The following is a 22444-nucleotide window of genomic DNA, read 5'->3' as shown; positions in this document are numbered from 1 at the left end:
AATGCAGCTAGAAGTTTTATCTTCAGCGAAAGGATTTCAGTGCCTCTTTGCCCTCTTGTCATAAGAAGGGGCCTGTGGATGACACAATTTTATGCTCCCATGAATCTGGGTATTTTATTTACACACACAGCTCAATAGATAGACCTGTGCCAGGTATTTCCCCTGCATACTTACTGATGAGGTTAGAAAGGGACTACACATAACATATGGCTTTCCATATGCATCTTATTTATTTATTTCTTAGGTTCCAAATATTGGTTTGGCATTCTGAACTGTTTTTTTTTTGGGGGGGGGGGGATTCCAATACTTTTTTGGCTCTATTAATCTCTATGAGTAATCTTCCCAGGGAGCTGGAAGGGATGTTTTGAAAGATACTGTGACACCAAATTGCAGCAGTGCTGCTAGTAGCTATCTTTTAAATAACCCCCAAATTCCAGTTCTATCAATCCCTGGACAAGATACCCCCAGACATCTTTCATTAATTCTCTTAGGGGTTAAAAATATAAAACCTGATAATCTACAAAAAAATTCCAACCCTAGAATTACCTGATCCAAGTACAGTAGAAACATTGTTGCAAGCATATGTAAAATCAGAGAATCGATCCGATGTACAATCCAAGAATCTACAGCCATGTCAAACCCAAGAAGCTAACACAAGAACAAAAACAAACATTGCTTCAGCAGCACCTGCCATAACAACACAGGGATTTTTACAAGGTAAAATGATGCCATCAAATTAGAAAAAACAAAAGCATAAAAACAAGCAAAAAAGCATTTGGGCTAAAATGATTTTATCATACAGTCCTTATGCTAGCAGTAGTAAACTAGCTAAAAGGATTGAACCTTTCAGTTATAGATAAATGTTTTGGATTAGTCCCCAAAACAAAGTAAGCCCCCAGTGCCACACAACCTACAAGAGGCCAGCATTCCAACAGCACAGTGCAACCACTCTGTTATTTAGTGTTTTTTTTTAAACCTGTTTGACATGGACGAAGATTACATTTCTGGGTCAGTGCAGGAAATGTTAGAAGTCAGCTTCTAAAAGACAGGTACACTAGGAGAAAAACAACAACACAGAACATTCCTGGTTATCACTTAGACCCTTTATACATGGCAGCAGCTTCCCTGCACTGGCGCCATGCCGTTGCAGTGGGGCACGATGTCCCACCGTTTCCCGTGTATGCATGGCAGTGGGGCATGCTGGGAAGGCCAGGAGGGCCAGGAGGTAAGTTAAGCAGCAGGGGTGGGAGTGGTGGGGAGGGGCCAGGCCCCCTCCACACATACTGGTGGGGCCAGGGGGTCACCCCTGCCAGCTCCGTGGCTCCACGGAGCTCGCAGGGACATGTGGTGTCCCTTAAGGCACACTGTAGGGTTGGGGCTGGGCGGGCCGACAGGCCTGGTGCTGGCGATTATGCACAGCGCCAGCCCACTGCAGCCCCAGCTTACCCAGGAAGCTACAGAAGATCCCGCATTTGCTTAACACGGGCCTTCCATAGCCCTGGGCCGGGAGGTGCCCACGCTGGCAGCATCAGGATTTTCCCTGAAGTGCTGCTGCCGCCAACGCAGGCAGTACGGCCCGTGCATAATGGGCCTTATTGTCCAAAGCTACACTCTCTTTGGTATACTCTTGGAAGATTAACATTCCTTCTCACATGCCTTTTGTATATATGTTGAACCTTGCTTACAGATTGTCCCATCCCAACTTGAAACAATGTTTTACCACAATAATGAACCATCAAATGAAAATATTGGATCAGCCCCTGCAGCAGACACCAGTGAACACTTGGTCCTCATAGCCATGCATGTTATCCTATTACAGGACATAGCCACCTGGGCTCCCAAATGTGATGCCCATGAGCACTAACTACTGTGCCCACCAAGAGCTTTTATAAGGTGGATGGGGATGAGGGGAGACTTTTGCCCAGCAGGGCTTGTGATTGACTGTACAGATTAAAAGGTGTCCTCCTCAACAGAGCTTCTGCATGAAATGTCTTAGCATCACTGTGGCCCATTATACACGGAGGGGAAGGTCCACATTTGGGGTGGAATGGCATTGTCTAAAATTACTGATAACGCACGGCGCCAGCTGCAACTGGCCACAGATTCGGTGCATGCCGCTGAAAAAGCCGCGTTAGCGAAATTCGGAAGAAAACGGAGCTTCCGGGCAATCAGGGTGCAACTAGAAGTGGCGTGGGGTCGCCGCATGCATAATCGGTTACTCTGGGTTTTGCCACCGTTGCGTCCCATCCCGTGCGTAAGCGGTTTGCTTTGCATCTTCCCCCTCCACGTTTTCCATGTGACCCGAAATCACTGTTTCGGTGGCCGTGCATAACGGGCCTATGTGAGTTTATTATAACTTTACTCCCTGACATGTTGTGATTGGCTCCATCTCCAGCAATGGTCATTTTGTGGTTGTGCTCACCACACTGTGTTAGGATTCTAATGGTGTTCTCAGGCTCAAAAAGGCTGGGGATCGCTGCGACACATCAGCAGCAGCTCATGCACATAAAGGTTGCCTCATTCTCTATATGTACGAGCAAATACCCGTCTGCAATTTATACTGGTTGTATGGCAAGTCTCTATACTGGTTGTATGGCAAGTCTCTATACTGGTTGTATGGCAAGTCTCTATACTGGTTGTATGGCAAGTCTCTATACTGGTTGTATGGCAAGTCTCTGTGCAGGAGACTAAATGGGCATAAATCAAGCATCAAGACTGAGAACACTCAGATACCAATGGACAGCCATTCAAACTCCCCGGATAAACTGAAAGGCTTCTGCAAAGTTTCAGCAAAGTTTCCAAAGCAAGTTCCACGAGAAACTGTTGATATGACATTAATAGATAACCTTGAAATGTATGTAGGTTTGATAGGTTTGGACTTAATAAGAACATGAATGTGATTATTTCTCTTTGCAAATTTCTATATACTGTACACTATTCCGATTCATCCTGTTATGCCGGCTCTTCGACAGTTGGGAACGGCCCATACCTACTATGTTCATTCGTGACACCTTCCAGCTTCTCTTTGCAGTTAATACTCCTCTGCCTACCTTTCTATGATATACACTTTTATGTACTTTTATACACTTTTATCTTTGCCTACTCAGTTCAACTGACAAAATAGGCTCTGGCTAATGACAGTTTGGAAAACAGTTTGGAAAACTCAACAATGGCCACAGGATTGGAAAAGGTCAGTTTACATTCCAATCCCAAAGAAGGGCAATGCCAAAGAATGTTCAAACTACCGCACCATTGCACTAATTTCTCATGCTAGCAAAGTTATGCTCAAAATCCTACAAGCTAGGCTCCAGCAATATGTGGACCGAGAACTTCCAGAAGTACAGGCAGGATTTCGAAGAGGCAGAGGAACTAGAGATCAAATTGCCAACATACGCTGGATCATGGAGAAAGCTAGGGAGTACCAGAAGAACGTCTACTTCTGCTTCATTGACTATGCTAAAGCCTTTGATTGTGTGGAGCACAACAAATTGTGGCAAGTTCTTAAAGAGATGGGAATACCAGAGCATCTTATTTGTCTCTTGAGAAATTTATATGCAGGTCAAGAAGCAACAGTGAGAACTGAACATGGAATCACTGACTGGTTCAAAATTGAGAAAGGAGTTCGGCAAGGCTGTATACTGTCGCCTTGCCTATTTAACTTGTATGCGGAACACATCATGAGAAATGCGGGATTAGAGGAGTCACAAATTGGGATCAAGATTGCAGGGAGAAATATCAACAACCTCAGATATGCAGATGATACCACTCTAATGGCAGAAAGTGAAGAGGAACTAAAGAGCCTGTTGATGCGGGTGAAGGAGGAGAGTGCAAAAGTTGGCTTGAAACTCAACATCAAGAAAACAAAGATCATGGCATCCGGCCCTCTCAATTCCTGGCAAATAGAAGGGGAAGAAATGGAGATAGTGACAGATTTTATTTTCCTGGGCTCCAAGATCACTGCAGATGGGGACTGCAGCAAAGAAATTAAAAGACGCTTGCTCCTGGGGAGGAAAGCTATGGCAAATCTAGACAGCATCCTAAAAAGCAGAGACATCACCCTGCCAACAAAAGTGCGTTTAGTCAAGGCTATGGTCTTCCCAGTTGCAATGTATGGCTGCGAGAGTTGGACCATAAGGAAGGCCGAGCGTCAAAGAATTGAGGCTTTTGAACTCTGGTGCTGGAGAAGACTCTTGCGAGTCCCTTGGACTGCAAGGCGAACAAACCGGTCAGTCCTAGAGGAGATCAGCCCTGACTGCTCTTTAGAAGGCCAGATCCTGAAGATGAAACTCAAATATTTTGGCCACCTCATGAGAAGGAAGGACTCCCTGGAGAAGAGCTTAATGCTGGGAGCGATCGAGGGCAAAAGAAGAAGGGGACGACAGAGAATGAGGTGGCTGGATGGAGTCACTGAAGCAGTAGGTGCAAACTTAAATGGACTCCGGGGAATGGTAGAGGACAGGAAGGCCTGGAGGATCATTGTCCATGGGGTCGCGATGGGTCGGACACGACTTCGCACATAACAACAACAATGACAGTTTATGGCACGATAAATTTGTTCATCTTTAAGATGCCACAAAGCTCTTCATTATATGTGTGAACTCACCCTAAAACTACCCTAACCGTTCATGCAAAAGCTGGCTTGAGTTACTTAATTATGAAAATGTACTAAATAACTCAATATGTACCCCTCAAGGTTAGCAGGCTGAAGACTTGCTTACACACTATGATGTTTGCAAATAATACATCCTCAACATGAAAGGAGGGCAAAAAGGGAAAAACAGACAGAAAGAATGAAAAGCAGCTGCTTCCTTTCATTTGAATTGCAGAGATGGACTACCTCCCGGCTAACAGTTGCTCTGTAAGAACCATCATGGGTGCTAGTTTTTCCACTGCTGCAATTACATTTAAAAATGAAAGCAAACTTGTGGGTTTCCCTCTTTCATGTGCTCTTGTCATGTCTCTCCCTTTTCTTGCATAAAGACATAAAGTGAGCACAGGACATATGTTTCTCATATGCTTAACATGTGTGCAATAAATCGAGGGCACGCCAAGTCCACTTGAAAAGTAACAGGCTGCACAATAAACTTTAGGAACAGCAATTACAGTGGCTTTCACAGATGGAAAGGGAAAAATAATATGTGCTTCAAATTCATATGATTTTATACTGTGGTGTTCATAATAGCAGTCTTTAACTGAGTTTCACATATGAAATGAGAGATGTGTTTTATGTAGTTTCATAGCTTTACTTTAAAGAGCATCCCTGAAGAAACATTACAAGAAGATGCAATAGTATACAGTTATAATTTAAAAGGAAATGTATACCTTTTAAATTATAACTGTCCAAAATATTCTGAGTAAAATGAAGATCCCATATAACTTGCTAATATTTTAAAAGTTGTTCTTAATCAGCCAAGTAATACCAACTGGCAAATATCCTGCACATGATATGTTAATTGATTTTTTTAAATCAAGGGCATGAGCATTATGTTACCCTTTCCATTAAATAGTTATGCATTATTGTTTGTGCATGTGTGGGTAGAAAGAAGCACTATCCTTAGTTCTTGTTTCATTAAAAACAACATGATGAACTAGGACATAAAACAAACAATTTTAAATATATGTCATGCTCCTGAAAAAGTAGTAGTAGTGATTTAAGAATTCTGTTCGATTATCTAAGGGCACTGTGATAGGTGCAGCACAGGGGAAAGCATAAAACTATTTAATGAATTCAGTTTACAAGTATGTACCAAAGTGTATATCATCATAATTTTCAACATAAACTAAACTATATAAAGTTGTTAAAATGCAGAACGGTGTGAAGTTAAATGATCATGAATGATAGATCTTTTCTAAAAGTAATATGCTCTGCTTCAAATCAATGGGAACAAATAAACAAGATAAATTCTGCCGATGAATCTTGATGCCTCTCAGATTTGAGATCCAAACTGCACAGCATGTGACCCTCTAGTAAGATTGCATGTAAAAAGAACGAGAATTCAGTTTCCTTACCACTATTTCTACATAAACAGTAGCACATCTGACTGCTTTAGGACTGCCTTCATACTAATTGTTGGCAAAGTTTAAATATGCAATAGATTAAAAAACTTTGTGAAGAAGAGGAACAACTTTGTGAAGAAAGTAGAGGGACAGAAAATCCTAGCTGTTCTAAATTCTGTCTGTTTGAAGGTAGGAAGTGTGGTCAAATGAACAGCAAGTCTTCAAATGAGCCAATCAGGATGCTAAGAAATATAGCTAACCTTTGAGGTTCTGACTTGTTTTCCAGGTCGGGTTTTTATTTCATTTTATGTAAATTTGTTGTCATTAAAATTTTTCAACAAGAATGTAGAACAGTTGGCACACTAGTGTCCCTAAATCCCTCTTGGCTGCAAGTATTCTGGGCTTCAGTTGGTGAAGGGCACAATCTAGCCATAAAGGAAAAAAAATATGGGACCATTTGCAAGAATATTCTGTAAGAACAGAAATAGCTTGAGGAAAAGAGAACAAAATCCAGGGGCATTTTAAAAAAATAGGATACCTTTCTACACTCAGAAGTCGAAGATATATATCTGACAAGAAATTTTATACCTCCACTAATTTAGGAGCCTTCTTTGAGTTGGAAAAAACAGAGGGGTGGAATGGCTATTTTGTATCTATTATTTTTTGGTCTATAGAATAAAAAGGGGTTTATAATGCTTTTCTATATTTTCAAAAGTATCGGGTTGAGTGCTACTATATTCTCAGTAATTTATTATGATGTCTCTATAATTTATTAAGATGCTTTTATGGGTTCATTGCATTTTTCTTCCATATTGACATTTTGTTGGCTGTGTTTTGCATCTCAGGTAAAGATTTGCAGTATTCACAAACCTTCTGTTTCTATTTTATTCAGGCTATTGGAATATGTAAATCTACAAAAATTGGAAGCACTATAGTTAATTTTTCTTTCTGAACTACTGTACTAAAATTATAGAAATTGTTTTGTGGACTGTTTCTCCAGTCTTAAACTTCTGGTGTTCAGGCTCTGAATTTACACTGGTACTGTTTCTTTGTAAAGCTTATTCATTTTCCCCAAGACCTTTGGGCCTGCACAATAATCCTGAAAAGGAGAAGACGAGACATTGCTACTCCAACTTCTCATTCATAATATATAATAAGAACAATTTACCAAAAGATCTAGGTAGTCATGAACATACTCAAATATGTAAATGATATTATGGTATGATAACCAGCGAGATATCTCTTCTGAAAACCTAGTCACCAAACAGCTTTGGCAACAGAGACTAGATAAATCGGTATATGAGCGTGTCAAGTGTAGCACAGCTGTCCATCTCTCTCAATGACACATTCATAATTAGCACTTTGCCTCTGGGGATTCTGGATTTCATATAATTCTCCTGTAGCAGTCAGTGACCCGTCCTAAGCAGGGTTGATTGGTGTTATTAGATAACATCTGTTTGAAAAACATATTATTGTGGGCTCGGGTGAAACATTGTTCCCTTCTGCATCATTGATAGCTGAAGCTGTACGTCTGTGCCTTAAGAACATAATAAAATGTAAATTGATAGAAGCCAAATCAAGTGAGCACCTAAAGCTAAAATATATATAATATATTGTTTCCAGATTACTAATGACAAATAGATGTGACAAATAGATTGCACTAGAAATAGTGCAATATTACAATTATTCAAGGCATGTTATTTATTTATTTGAGTTTTAGTTTGCCGCTCCCAGAACTGGCTTGCAGCTGGTTACATAAAAATTCAAGAAAATTCAACTTACAATAAAATGGATAAAACTCATTTAAACCCCCACTAAAAAACCCCCAACATTACAAAATTCAAAATTCAAGTGTCCAAATAAGTAAATTTTGTTTTATAGAAAATAGATCATTAATTTTATAAATTTGGAAGAAGGGCTGGCTTCTACAAAAATGTGCTTTCTCCCAGGATCATTTTTTTTTGTCAGAATTGGAAGCAGTTTGGAGGTCATCTTGTCCATCTCCCTGTTCAGTGCAGGAAATACAGCATTCTTGACAGATGGCCATTTAGCCTCTGCTTGAGTACTTCAGTTAGACAGAACACCATCCTCCAAGGAAGTCTGTTTCATTACTGAACATCGCTAACTGTTAGGAAGTGCCTCCTAAGATTTAACTGAAAATTTACCTCTGGGTAAGTTTCTCTGATTAATTTTATTCCTGCTCTCTGACACAACAGACTGTAATCTACGCCATTATCTAAATTATAGCCTTTCAGACACTTCAAGATTGTAATCTGTCTAACCTCTTCTCCAGGCTAAACATACCCAGCTCCTACAATCTTTGCTCATAGGGTTTGATTTACAGAACTATCAGGGGCTTTCCGCACCGGGATCCTTGTAGCAAATTGTTTGCTGAACGAAAAATCGCCATTTAAAATAGTGCAATTCGTCATTATGCATACCTGACTTTGTAGTGGAATCCAGTTGCGTTTCTATTGTTTCCCACAAGCTTCCGGTCTCAGCAAAAATCGCTAGACAGGAAGCGCTATTGCCAAGCTCGTCCCGCCCCCGGCCATCAAGCAGCCAATGGGCAGCCGTTAGCATGCTCCCAAACAGCCCCTTTCCCTTTAAGAAAGGTTTAAAAAAAAAAAAAACACACCCATTGCAACGAATATGTGTTGATTCGTTGCAACGGAGAGACCCATCAGCTGGCAGGTGTGTTTGAGCTGTCGTTTCATCGTTGCCACGCTCCCCCCAAGTGAAACCCCCCCCCCCTCATGGGCCCGGTTTTCGGCCGAAAACAGTGTAAAAAATAAAGGGAAAATACATCAGCAAACAGGCTTGTCTGTTGTTTGTGCTTAGTGAATAAACAGCTCTGGGGAGGGACTAAAGCCGGGGAAGCCTCTAAACAGGCTTGCTGGTGGGCTGAACTTCACTCGCTCGGAGAAAAAAAAATGGCGATCACTTCGCCGGAAGATCAGAGGAGAGAGCCAGGGGGAGGGACTTTGTAGAAACCACAACAATGGTAACGCACAGAACTTTCCCGCTAGTGTTGCAGATTGGTTGCAGGAGTGTAGTGCTTTCCGGAGGGTGAATCCACTTTTGGGGATTTCCCTGAAAGCGCTACAAGGAAGCGCTTTTTGCGGATCGGTTTCAGGTGTGTGGCAGATTGTCAACGACGTTGTGCATAATGGCAAATCAGTAGCATTTTAAACTGGCAACCATTGTGCGATTTTGAAGGTGTGCGAAAAGCCCCTCAGTATCCTGCTCTGGTTATGCTGCCATTTGTTGGTGTCATTCTTAAAATTTGGTGCCTAGAAATGGCCACAGTATTCCAGATGAGGCCTGACAGATGCAGAGTGTAATTTTGACCTTATGCTTCTGATCATGCAGCCATAAAGAGAACATTAGGGAACACTATAATGCTCAATCACATTCCCACTTGGATAGATTCAAATGAGTAGATGTGTTGGTCTTAAGTAGCACAATAAAATCAGAGTCCAGTAGCACCTTTAAGACCAACAAAGATGGTCAATTCATAGTCTGAGGAAGAGTGCTTGTATAAGAATGCATTGTAAGATCCCAACTTAGAATTATGTTGTTAAGATTTTTTTTAAAAAAATGTAAGAATTATATTTATCCCTGGTTTCAGACTGTTATAATCATTGTGAGTCCTGACTCTGTTCTTTCGTGCTTTACATCATCTGAAAAATTTATAGGCATTCCCTTTATAACAGCCCTCATTCATTCATTCATTCATTCATTCATTCATTCATTCATTCATTCATTCATTCATTCATTCATTCATTCATATTTTTATACTGCTCTTCCATATGGCTCTGGGTGGTTTACATAGAGTGTTGTAAAATAGTTACATAGAACATTATAACAATTTGTCAAATGATAATAATAACAAAGCATGCCAACCAGAACAGTATTTTAACAGAACAATAACACCAACAAATCCTTGGGGAGGTCAGATCGTTCAGTTATGGAAGGGGGCATCTGAGGGGGGGCTAGCACATGTTTTGAGTCAGTTGGAGCCTGGTGGAGGAGCTCCCTTTTGCAGGCCCTGCGGAATTGTGGATCTTGGGCAGGGTTCTTATCTCCTCAGGGAGCTCATTCCACCAGGTGGGGGCCAGGACCAAGAAGGCTCTGGCCCTTCTTGAGGTCTGACAGGATTCTTTGGGGCCAGGGATCTGCAGCCAGTTGGAGGTGGTGGAGCATAAGGCTCTTTTGAGGGTATAGGCAGGGAAGGGAGGTGGTCTCTTAACTGTGATCCAGAATTCAACTGGGAGCCAGCCAAGTTGTTGGAGTACTGGCTGGATGTGGGATCTCCATGATGTTTTAGTGAGAATCCTGGATGTGGTGTTCTGCAGCGGTTGCATGGATCACTGTGGCTAGGTGTTGTGGAGCCAGGTAGGGCATTAGTAGCTTGGCTTGGCAGAGGTGGTAAAATGCCAGCCGTGCTACCTGAGCTTCCATTGCAAGGGAAGCATCTAGGATCACACCTATGTTCCTGGCGGAGTGAGCTGTAGACAGCTGCCCACCATCCAGGGTGGGCAGACGTACTTCCTCCGATAGTCCCTTCCTACCCAACCACAGGACCTCCGTCTTTGCAGGGTCATAAGGCTCTGCTTGATCCATTTTGTCACTGCTTCCAGACATCTAGCTAAGGATTCTGGGGAAGAGTCAGGGCGGTCATCCATCAGGAGGAAGAACTGGGTGTCATCAGCATATTTGTGGCAACCCAGCCCAAACCCTTTAGACTTCTTGTCCACACTGTGCCAAATGTCTTGCTGAAATACCAGTTCACCACATTACCAGAGCCTATCAAACTAGTTATTTTATCAAAATGGAGATAAAGTGATTCAGACTTATCTTTAACCGCTCCTCGCGGAGCGAAAGAAATAAAACAGTAAGGGCCCCGAGGGCGGGCCCTGTCTGGGATGAGGAAGGGCGCCAATAGGCCCCTTCCCCTGGACTGACAAGTGGAGGGTCCAATCAGGAGGCGCAAAGCCTCCTGATTAGGCCCTCCGCTTGTCAGTCCAGCCCCAAACTGCCCGGCCAACAACCAATTGTGAAGCACGAGGTGCCTCCCAACCCGCCCCACCCCCCACGAAAGCGAACCTTTGCTCCACGGTGGCCATTACTCAGCTGGCCGCTGAGAGTGAAGGTAGGCCCGCTGGCCCCCGCCCTCAACCCCACAACGGCTCCCCAGACTCCAGGGAGCCCGCTGGCCACCTCGCTGAGCCCCTCTGTGCCCTCCCCGGGGCCTGGGGAGTGTTTTTGCAAGTAGAGCTGCCCTGAAAAATGCTCCCCAGGCCCCGGGGAAGGTGACCCGCGGCTGCCAGAGCCGCGGAGCGCCCTCCCCGGGGCCTGGGGAGCGCTTTTCACATGCAGCTGCCCATAAAAACGCCCCCCAGGCCCCGGGGAATGCGCTCTGCAGCGCTGGAAGCTCCGGACCCGGCCTGGAGCCTGCCGGCCCCGTCACCCTTCTTGCGCTGCGCCCGCCCCTGCTGCCTTCTCCACATGCCCATTTTTAAAAATGGGCTTTATCTCTAGTTCTTGATAAACATACACTAGCTCAAAGTAATTAATGCATTCTAGAAAAGTATGCCCACATTATCTAGGATTACAGTAGGTACTGTCATCAAGCAGATGAGTTTAAAATGTTCTAATTCCACCTTTTCCCATTTTTGAGGACTGGGACATTTTCCCATCTTCAGTCCTTTGACACCTCATATTCTGCAAAAATCATCAAAGGTGACAGCCAGAGGCTCTAACATAAAATCTGCAATCTTCTCTAGTGCCCTGGAGTAGAATTCCAAATGTGGCGAAAGAGCCATTATTTTGCTACAGTTAAAACAGCAGAAAATTCATGATTAGACTTCTAAGTGTGCACTTGTTCGAACCTTTGCCAGCATAAATCAAATTTCTCAAAATGAAAATTATGCTCCTCGTGTAGTCAGCATCCATATAACCAAAATTGCACTTGTCAAATCCTATAGGCACACATGTTCTCACTGACAGCCATCTGAACACCATCAGTCGCTGGATCAGCATTTTATAGTAATATCCTGGTGAGGGAGCAGGCAGCATGTTCAGGGCAAATACGTAACTCAAAATATTATTAAATCCTTGTAGTGTCAATGTTAGCCTTTTATACCCCCAACATCAAAGCACTTAATTTTCTTCTATTAAATCAAAATTAATGACTTACATGCCTTCAGTAATTTATATTGACTATTACTGGAATGAAACTGCCATTAAAGTCTGATTTTATTAATAAAATACATTCCTCCCATGGCAACAGACTAAAGTGTTATTTGACAATGCAGAATGGGATTTGATCTGATAGTAGTTTTGCCAAATAACACAATGTAACTGTCAAAAAACTGATCCTGTTCACATTCACTGAAGCAGTTTCCCCTCACATTCTAAAGAAATGAAAATCTGCACACTTCTCCACAAGTTGTAAAATGGGAATGGAGAGAAGATTATTTCATCCTCAAACATTAATCCCAGCATCCAGAGCAGATGAAATATTAAATCCCTGTGGCACTGTGTAATACTTCTGTCAATACTCATATGATCAAATCCCATAGAGAAACTATTGTTTTCCAGGTCTGGCGGCATATTATTGATAAAAATGCTGGAGTACTTTTAGCTGGAAGATACAGGAATTATAGTTTACAAAACAAGAACCATTATATTACTTTCCCTTTTGTCTCTTTTCTTTTGCACTACAGGTATTTAGTTAGCACGGACATCTTGGAAGATAGCTGTATAGTGATAGGTTATCCCTGTTCCTCTGAACAAACCATTTGGTTCTTATTTTGCATACATGTTTGATCTGCAGCTGGAAAGATAGGTCACATACTCACTGCTAAATGCTGTGTATGTGTGTGTGTGTGTGTATGTATGTATGTGTGTGTATGTATATATATATATATATAATTCTCTTTAAATTCCCTGCACATTTTACCTTCCTCAAGGGAATCTGTTACTCTTGCAAATGTCCAAAAGAAGTAGCTATTGGCAATAAGAGTTCTTTTTATACCCTGCTTTTCACTACCCAAAGCAGTCTCCAAGTTGCTTACAATCACTTTCTCTTCCTCTCCCCGCAACTGACACCCTGTGAAGCAGGTGGGGCTGAGAGAGCTCTGACAGAACTGTGAGAACAGCTCTAATGGGATTGTGACTAGCCCAAGGTCACCCAACTGGCAGCATGTGGAGGAGTGGTGAATCAAACCCAGTTCTCCAGATTAGAGCCCGCTGCTCTCAACCACTACACCAAGGTAGACCCAAGCATATACCAGTGTTGAGTTGACACAATAGAGAGAAGAAACATGGCAAGTCTATCAGATTTCCCTGAAGAAGCCTGTTAGGGAAACACATATAGAATTTTAATAAAACATATTATTTTAATCACTAGCCTTGGCCTTAGTTTTTAATCTCTTGGAAGAAGTTGGTACCAACAGTATGATATGTTAAGGATTCAGAAGATTCTGTTCTTATATGCAAGAAAAATTGAAAAGATGACGTTTAAACTGTTCAGAATATCAGACTAGGATCTGAGAGACCCAACTTCAAATCACTAGTCTCTCATGGCTCACTGGGTGCCCTTTGACCATCCATTCCCTCTCAGACATGTCTGCCTTGCAGACTGTAGTAAAAATAAAATTAAAGAGGGAGAATAACGTGTAACACTCTGAGCTCCTTAAAGGAAGGGTTGGAATTATTTTCTTAATATAATAATTATAATAATATTTTTCATATGAAGAATTTCATATGAAGAATTACATAGAACCCTAATTAAAATCCAAAGTTAGATTCAGGTGTCCTGAAACAGCAGAACAAAGTTGAATCCATCGGCACTTTCAAGACCAACAAAATATTATTCAAGACGTAAGCGAAAAATGTCTCTGAAGAAGTGCGCTTGCATACAACAGACGTTGAATAAAATTATGCTGGTCTTAAAGGTACCATTGGACTCAAACTTTATTCTTGACACTCTGAAGTGGTACTATTGAGACTCAGGTTTAGTATGATGACAATGGCTGTAAGAGCACTAGGCCTATGTCTAGTAAAACAATCAGAGCAGTACTCACCAGCTTGATTAGTTGTAATGCTGACAGCAGCAAATTGCCTTGATAGGGGACCCAAGTCTGAGACTCCATTAACTGCATCAATCTCAAATGTGTAGTTGGTATGTGCCAAGAGGTCTACTACAGTCACAGTGGTATTGGTGAGTCCAGTCTGGCGGGGAATAAATCTTACATTGGTGCTACATGGTTCACATAGCTTAGTAGTCCCTCCACATTTCTTGCATACAATGTTGAAGGTGACATCTTTCCTGCCTCCAGTGTCCAAAGGCCAGCTCCAGTCTAGGATAACTGATGTTTCATTGATATTAGAAATAACGTTTCTGGGAGCAGAAGGGGGTCCTGAAAAGGAAATTGGAAAAGTAAACTTATAAATAATATTCCACAAAGGCATAAAAAGGCACACAAAAATGATGCTCTGCTGTGCTTATTATCTATTTCATGTTTCCAAAGACAGATCACTAAATATCCAATTTTAAAACGTATCCTTTATTAAAACAAATTTTTCTTAAAAAACAATCTTCAGATTAGAGGGGCTGAACTCCATTTGCCACTGGCCAAAAATGCCTTTCTTGAAAAGTTCAGTTCAAGTTTAGGAACTTTCCTCTTTCACTAACTTCTCTTTTACAGAAAATGACAGGAAAGCAATGAAAACAAATGATCAGTAAAGGTTAATTGTATACCTTTTGTGAACTAAAAGTATCAAGCAGGGGTATAGATCATGTTTTTTCATTTCTTCATGCACAAGGGAGTTAATTTCCACTGACCTCCCCCAAGGCAGATGTCTGACTACCCTCCTGCTGTTCCTTGGGGACACCTATTCCATAAGAATAGCTTTGGGCAGTATGTTTGAGCAGACAGGGGGAGGAGTGAAGCAGAGAGTCACCTTGTTTCCAGGGGGATCCAAGCCAAAGTTTAAAGGCTCCGCCCCTTTTTCCTGTAGAGTGGAGATGTATACCTGTCTACTAAAGCTAATGTTTGATTCCCAGAAAAACCCAGAGACAAATACCCTGTTCAGATTTCTTTCTTTGAAATAGTTTTCCTTTCAAGATAGCTTCTTTTAAAAATGGTGAAAAGCACAGGGCTAAAGTGCTAAGTGAAAAATTGAGGCTGTGATTCAAAGTTGGGTGTCATTGTTGTAGCAGAGAAAGAAAATAGTCTTATCAAAATTAGATCACTACTCACTTGTGCAAGCCATAGATGGAGGATCTTTCTCTGATCGAAAATAGTTCTTTTCACACTTGCAGTTTGTAGAACCCTCCATGTTTATAGAGCTATGGGGCGGGCATTTCGCACACTTCACATTACCAGCAAACGCTTTGTAAAACCCTGATCGGCAAGCTGTAAAAGAACAGTAATGGTTTACAATACCTTGAACAATATGGTACAATATCCTTCATTGAAGGATGGAGTAAAATAACCCCAGTTGAAACAGCAAGATAAAGCCAAAAGTGTAACTTGAGAAACTGCATTTGGTTGGATAGTTCCTGCATTATTTGGGGGATGGAAACCTAGAGGGGGCAGGGTTTGGGGAGTGGGGAGACCTCAGTGGGTATAATGCCATAGAGGCTACTCCCCCAACCTACCATTTCCTTCAGGGGAACTGATCTCTGTACCCTGGAGATTAGCTGTAATTCCAGGAGATCTCTTGGCCTCACCTTGGGGATGGCAACCCTACTGTCCATAGAAATTATTTTGTAATTCTTCCTTTGTACAAATATATTTAAAAGTCCCATTGAAAAGATAAAACTTGATGGAGAACAGTTGCATTTTCTATTCCTATTGTTTTTACTTTGTTCTTAACATCTTTATGAGATCTTCCCCCTCACACATACATTTTAAGCACATTTTGGGGTTTTGTATTACTCTAAAACAAATGTTTCTCCTCCAAGCTAAGTTCACAATAGTCTATATTAGAACGCCTGTATTAACTTCAATTAAAGTCTCACTTTTATCTTTAAAAATTGCTTTATCAATGACAAGCATTCAGACGGTTAGACTGACCATGTTAGACTGACTAACATTGTTTGAGTATTTCAGTTCAGCAACAAGCAGAAAAGGCTTAAAAATTAATGTAATGAATGTGACATGTCTGTGCTTTATTCTTTTTTCTTTGCTTTTTGTACCTATTTCTCCTTTTTAATAAAGAAAAGTGTTTAATAAAAAACTTTTTAAAAAGAAAGCAAATTGGATGTAGTCTTATTGATTAGAGAAAGCTAATATAGAATTAATTTTACTTTTTAAGTAAGCCTGATATAATATGATAAGTAGGAAGTACAGGGTATATATGAAATAGTTGGGTGGAGACATAAAAACTAATGTAATGAGGTTGACGTGTCTGTTCTTTGTTCTTTTTTTCTTTCTTTTTTGTACTTTATTCTCCTTTTTTTAACCTGTAGAAAAATCTTCAATTAAAAAAAAAACACGTGTAAACAAAGACAGCAACAGGCAGAAAGGGAAAACTAATTGGCTTCTCTCAGCAAAGACACTCCCCAGACCGTGGGAGAAGGCAGACAGTGCAGGAGTCTAGTTGGATCACACTGGCCCTCTTTTAGTCACTTAAATTTGTAGGTTCTGTATCTATGTCCTAGATCAAATTGGTTATAACTTCTTTTGACTAAAATCACCATTATCACAGGCAGAGTCTTACTTAAGAAATATTTTATCTGCAATGCTTCTGAGTACCACAAGATCTGACAACCAAATCTATAGGATACTTTTATCTTCAACAGTTTTCTTATTTGCAGTTTCAATACTGTTCTGGTTATCCCATGCACTAATGAATTTTGTCCCTCTCCAAAAAAAAAAATCCTATGTTTTTCTTCAAAACAATTTTTCTCTTGGTATGATTGTACATTCCATTTTACCTTCTCAGAAAACCAAGCAATAAGGAGAAAAATAAAACAACTTGTGAACAGTGAAATGCCTGTCCAGCTTTGAAACTGTATTGAAGGAGAAATATAATGGGCTTGTCTGGATAAAATGTAAATACCTCTCAGATCCTGCAATAATAGACCCTGCATTAGCAAAGACTGTTAGGGAGGCAGCTTCAGTTTGGACAATCTGCTTATAACAAACTCCAGGTGGTAGTGTTTCATTAACATTGGCACAATTCCCCAATTCTTTCTCATCACCCTGACTGAGTCAGTACCTCACACATCATGCTAATATACAGTGAAAAGTGTGCCTAACTTGCACGGAAAGAACCTGCTTTCCAGCCTATTGCATAGCATCAATACACAATAAACAATAAGATCACTGAGTGGGTAGAGAACCACTGTTACAAAACTTGCCATTGTTTCAGATCATTCAGTGAAAAATGTTTTCTCTCACACTTTTTCAAAATACAGAACCAGTTATCCTCAGACAGCTGTTTTTAGCTTGTTTCATCAGATCAGTGGTCTGGTGGATGTTGCTCATGATGTCATGGCTGTCAACAAACAAAAATCTCTTCTCCATGCCAAGACAATTTTGGAAATTTTCAAGCATGGTTTAATTTCTTCTCATTAAAAAGAAATGTAACACCTAAGTTTTCTCATGCTACGATATTCAGGCACTGAACTGTACATATAACCTTTTCGGGAAATAGGAGGAATTAACATTTCTAAAGTTTCTTCCTAAAACAATAGAAGAGGAAGAGGAGGAAGAACTGTTTTTGAACCCCACTTTTTACTACCCAAAGGAGTTTTAAAATGCCTACCCTCCCTCTCCTCAGAACAGATACCCTGTGAGACAGATGAGGCTGAGAGAGCTCTGAGAGAACTGTGATTGATCCAAGGTTACAGAGGTATCTGTAGGTAAAGGAGTGGGGATTAAAACCTGGTTCTCCAGATTAGAGGCCATCATCAACCCTCTCTTACTTCCATTCTTCCCAGCAAGAGTGATATAACATGTTTTAGAAGGTATTACATATTGACTACTTAATATTGTTCTTATTGCTTGGAACTGCTACCTATCCTTCCCTGAGACAGTATTGTTCCACTTAATAAACCTTGTTTCTGATTTCACCACATCTAGGTATCGATGTTCTTTTCCAAATTTAGTGCTTCCTTACTATCAAATGGCCCTTAATACTGGCACATGTTCAACTATAGGAAATTGGTGTATATTTGCTTTGGCTACCACCTGAAACCTGAGGCAGAAGATTGCAAAGCATGAAGCTAGAGGTGGTGGAACAAATGTTCCACCACCTCTAGTATTCCACATACATAAGTATTTTGGTGAGTTTTTGAGCTTCAATGGTCAACAGAAACTGAAAAAGGAGCTTGAAGGATACTCCTCAATGCTCTGGAAAAATACTTTCATTATGTCCCTGGACCAGGGTACCCAGCTCTTGGCTGAGAAACACCAGGAGATTTTGAGGGTGAGCCTGAGGAGGTCAGAGGGTAGGGAGGAGAGGGACCTTAGGAAGGTATAATGCCATACAAGCCACCCTCCAAAGTAGCCAATTTTTCTAGTGAAACAATTCTTGGTTGTCTCAACTGTAATAGCAGGAGTTCTCCAGGTGCCACCTGGAGGTTACAACAAAAAGGAACGGTCTGTCAGGGGGGTGGGTTGTTGTGAAAAGTTATAACACGCATGTAAATGACCATTCTATTTGACCATTCTAGCAAATTTTGAATATGAAATACTATTTGCTGACATTTATGAAAATATTGTTCTTTGAAAAGTTTGTTCTTTGTTATCACCTATGCCACTGAGGAAATTAATTGAAAACTGGCTTCAAATGGATCTTGAAAGGGTCCCCTCCCCTGGCCCCTTACCAGGCAGCTAAAGGTGGCTTTGGGCCGCAGCTCACAGCCAGATCAAGTGGGGTGGGAGGGGTTGGGTAGCTCGTAAGCAGGGCCGAGACAGAGCTGTTTAGCAGGCAGTCAGCAGGCCGGGAGGCCCTCGTCAGCAGGCCCAGCCTCAGGCCAAGAGGCCCTCGTTAGCAAACCCTCCACCACAATCCTTTGCCCAGGGCCCTCTCCCCTTACCTGCTGCTGGCTCCAGGCACTGAGGCATCTGAGAGCAAAGAGGCTAGAGTCCAGGGACGAAGGGCGGGTGCTGCAGGGGCAGGGCCAAAGCTGGCTGCACCCTGATTGGCCCTATTCTAACTTGGACAGCCGGATACATCCCACCACCTAGGCTGTTTCGGAAATATATAGAGGAACACCAATGGATAAGGATGTGGTAATAACCGGTTCCGTTTGGGCTGTAATACAATCAATTTTGAATTAAAGACATTTCTTCTTTAGAACCCACCGTTAGCCCTTCTGTTAGCTTCACATATTTCACCTATTCACCACCTGGAGGTTGCCAGCCCTACCCTAAACATGTACAAATGACAAACAACAGCTACCTATATACTGTAAGCTTATGGAAGAAAACAAAAGCAAAGGACCAGAGCCCACAAAGATCACTTAATGAAGACAAGAAAAAGTGAAGCAGAACATTGCAGGAAACAATGTAATAAAGGCAGATTAGTCTCTTTATTGTCTCCAGAGGAAGAAATGTCACCAAGTCTTCTGTGTTTTCTGCATAGCTCAGCTATGGTGCTGTGAAGAATAGTAGTTCAAAGGGAAATGAGCTAGTTAGAACCCTGCTGTCCCAGCATGCCCTAGTGGGAGGATTCTGATTTGTATCTTTCCCTCAGGCCGTCTTGCACTTCCATCTTTGTGTGTCAAGCGACCATAAGATTATTCAGTGCTACAGCCCTCAGGAAAAATAAAAAAGCAATTATATCGCAAATTAAAAACCTGGAAAGAGGGTGGCATGAAAAGGTGGTCACACCAATTTCATTTCTTTGACATAAAAATTGCAGGGCAAAGAGAGGGGGAGAAGGATGGTAGTTTTCATTTCATAAGCAATTTCTTTTCAGGAGCAGAGGAAGTGTATTTTGTTTGCCCGGAAAGCCACATATGAATTAAGGTGAAAGATGCTTCTGGTTTAAGGTAATGAACAGAAACCTAAGCACATTCATTTTCTTAACATTTTTAACTTGGAAATAAGAGCTATCTTTCAGCTATTAAATTTTTTTTTTAATGACGCTAATACAGCTGGAGATGTGACACATGACAGCAAAAAGACTGAATGGCATGCAAGAAACACGGGGGCAGAAATGTGACAAGCCTCTAGCCAAATATTCATCACTCAAAGCATCCCGGGGTCTCATTTTAACCAATGAGTTAGATGTTGCAATTAGGTCACACAATGAGTTTGAAATATATTGGTCAAGTTCTTTCTGTGACCAGAAGCATGCACACTTTTAGCTGTACATTTTTTCCAGGATAATATAAATATTTCACACTACAAAGTTTGAGTCCAGTGATACCATTAAGACCGACAGAGTTTTATTCAAGGTATAGGCTTTCATGTGCATGCACACTTCTTGATGCTGTAGGTAAGGCTGCTGTCACCAGTACAAGCAATCACACCAGCTGTTTTGGTTTCTGCTCAAAAGCTCTTCATAATTAAGGTGAAATGCAGTACTTCTAAAAAGTCCCTGCTTGTTTCACTACTAGAGTTCCTTTAATCCAGGGATTTTCAAAGTCTCCCTTAGCACATCTAAAGTTACTTAGGGTTCCCAAGTGTAACAAAGGAAAGATTGATAGCTTTATACTTGCAATGCCCATGTGTATGTGTGTGTGTATGAGGTCTGGGGGAAGACCACATTAAATAAAAATAGGGCTGAGTGACACAAGATATAGGAAACACACTTAGTAGCTCTTATCATTACTAATTAGAAGGAAAGATACAGATACCGCTTTAATAGGGAACTAAATTAGGTAATGAAAAAATACTCCAGTATTGAAGCTTGAACATTCTCAGACATTCCACTGGCTCTGTTACTCTGATAAAATGTGAGTTCCACAGCTTCAAAAAGCAAACATTATCCCAAATTCTCATATTGGTACTATGGCCTGTTTTCGTCTCCACCCGCTACAGTAAATATGAGCAAGGATGAGAAAAGGAAACAATTTGGAAAATAAAAGAAAGAGACTGAAAGGGATTATGAGGCTGTGCTTAATTTAATCTTGAAAACACTATTTGTTTGACTTTGCTACCCAAATTGTACTTCATTGGTGAAACTGGATGCAGAACTTTTCATGTTTCTTTTGCAGTAAAAGGGGTATAAAATACTCCATTAAATAAATAATACAAATAAAAATGAAATTACCAATTCTATATTATTATTATTGTTGTTGTTGTTGTTGTTGTTGTTATTGTTACTGTTATTGTTACTGTTATTGTTATTGTTATTATTATTATTATTGAATTTATATCCTGCCACCCATGGCAAACCATCTCATGGCAGGTCATATAATTAAAAATCCCACATAAAACAAAAAAGAAATATCCCATTTAACCCCCCTTATATTAACACTGATTGGTAGTACAAAAATTCTCATCCCTCTTCCCTATGGAACAGCTGCACCATGGTGCATCAAAAAGCTTCCCTATGCTGATAGCAACCAGCACAATGATCTGCAGGTAAGGTTGCAGTATCTTCCATGCTCCAGCCTCAATCATAGACCTGGCAGAAGAGCTCCATCCTCTGTCAGTCAGTCATGCAAGTCAGCCAATCACCTTTCTACCTCTTTTGAAGGGGCTGGAAGGCAAGTTATTTTTTTTTAAATCAAACTTCTTCATCTAGATGCCTATGCATATAATCAATGATCCATAGTGCTTCTTTTTAATGCCAACCTTTTGTATTCATGAGCCTTGTAGCCCGGAATGGGAGGGGGGGGTTAGAGAGGCATGCTTCATGTATTAACTGTAGCGGATTTTAATTAATTAATTTTTTTTGCTTTGCCTGGACTATTAAACAAGTACTTGTTTCTCCAGGCATTTTGCTTTTAAAAAAAAGAAACCCCATCCCTGGGAGAAGGTGGGAGCAGGGGCGGGCACTGGAGGCAGAGATAGCGTTATGTTAGCTCCACACAGTTCCTTGGCATGTTGCTTGCTGGGTACTTTCCTTCCGCTCACACTACATGGCTGGGGGAATCGACTTTATGCGATTCCCCAGGAAGGGCTTTAAAATGGAGGATGTCGCTGCCAGTTTACTGCTGGGACCCTGGATGTTGGCTGTATTGTGCAAAATGCCTAACATATGGCATCTGCAAAAGGTATTTCACTACATTTGGTAGGTGCGGAATTGCCCTTAGATCTCTCTTACCTGTGTAAAAGAGACAATATAACCAGTATGAACACTACTCTGCTCTTATTCAAAACCTTTTCATACAGAAACATGGACTTGTAAACAGGATTATCTTTTCAGATACAAAACACAACTTCAGTCTGATGAATATCACTAGTTCAAATGGGGTTGTATCTAGATTAAAATTTCTACAGATGCAGGAATCTCCTGCCATAAAGTA

General features: G+C 41.1%; 1 protein-coding gene across 5 annotated transcripts in view; it reads right to left on the bottom strand.

Annotated features, from left to right (window-relative positions):
- EPHA3 (EPH receptor A3) overlaps positions 1-22444 on the bottom strand; it is a 263757-nt gene that overhangs the window by 69006 nt on the left and 172307 nt on the right. For all 5 annotated transcript variants that reach the window (XM_077342202.1, XM_077342201.1, XM_077342205.1 and 2 more), the window contains exons 4-5: positions 15270-15425; positions 14091-14426 (exon numbers count right to left, since the gene is read on the bottom strand). In XM_077342202.1, the coding sequence (XP_077198317.1) occupies positions 14091-14426; positions 15270-15425 (492 nt within the window). The remainder of the gene's footprint in view (positions 1-14090; positions 14427-15269; positions 15426-22444) is intronic.

The sequence above is a fragment of the Paroedura picta genome, chromosome 6 (assembly GCF_049243985.1).
Source record: "Paroedura picta isolate Pp20150507F chromosome 6, Ppicta_v3.0, whole genome shotgun sequence".
NCBI classification, from domain to species: Eukaryota; Metazoa; Chordata; class Lepidosauria; order Squamata; family Gekkonidae; genus Paroedura; species Paroedura picta.
The sequence above is the reverse complement of the archived record's forward strand: the minus strand, read 5'-3'. Positions and strand labels throughout refer to the sequence as shown.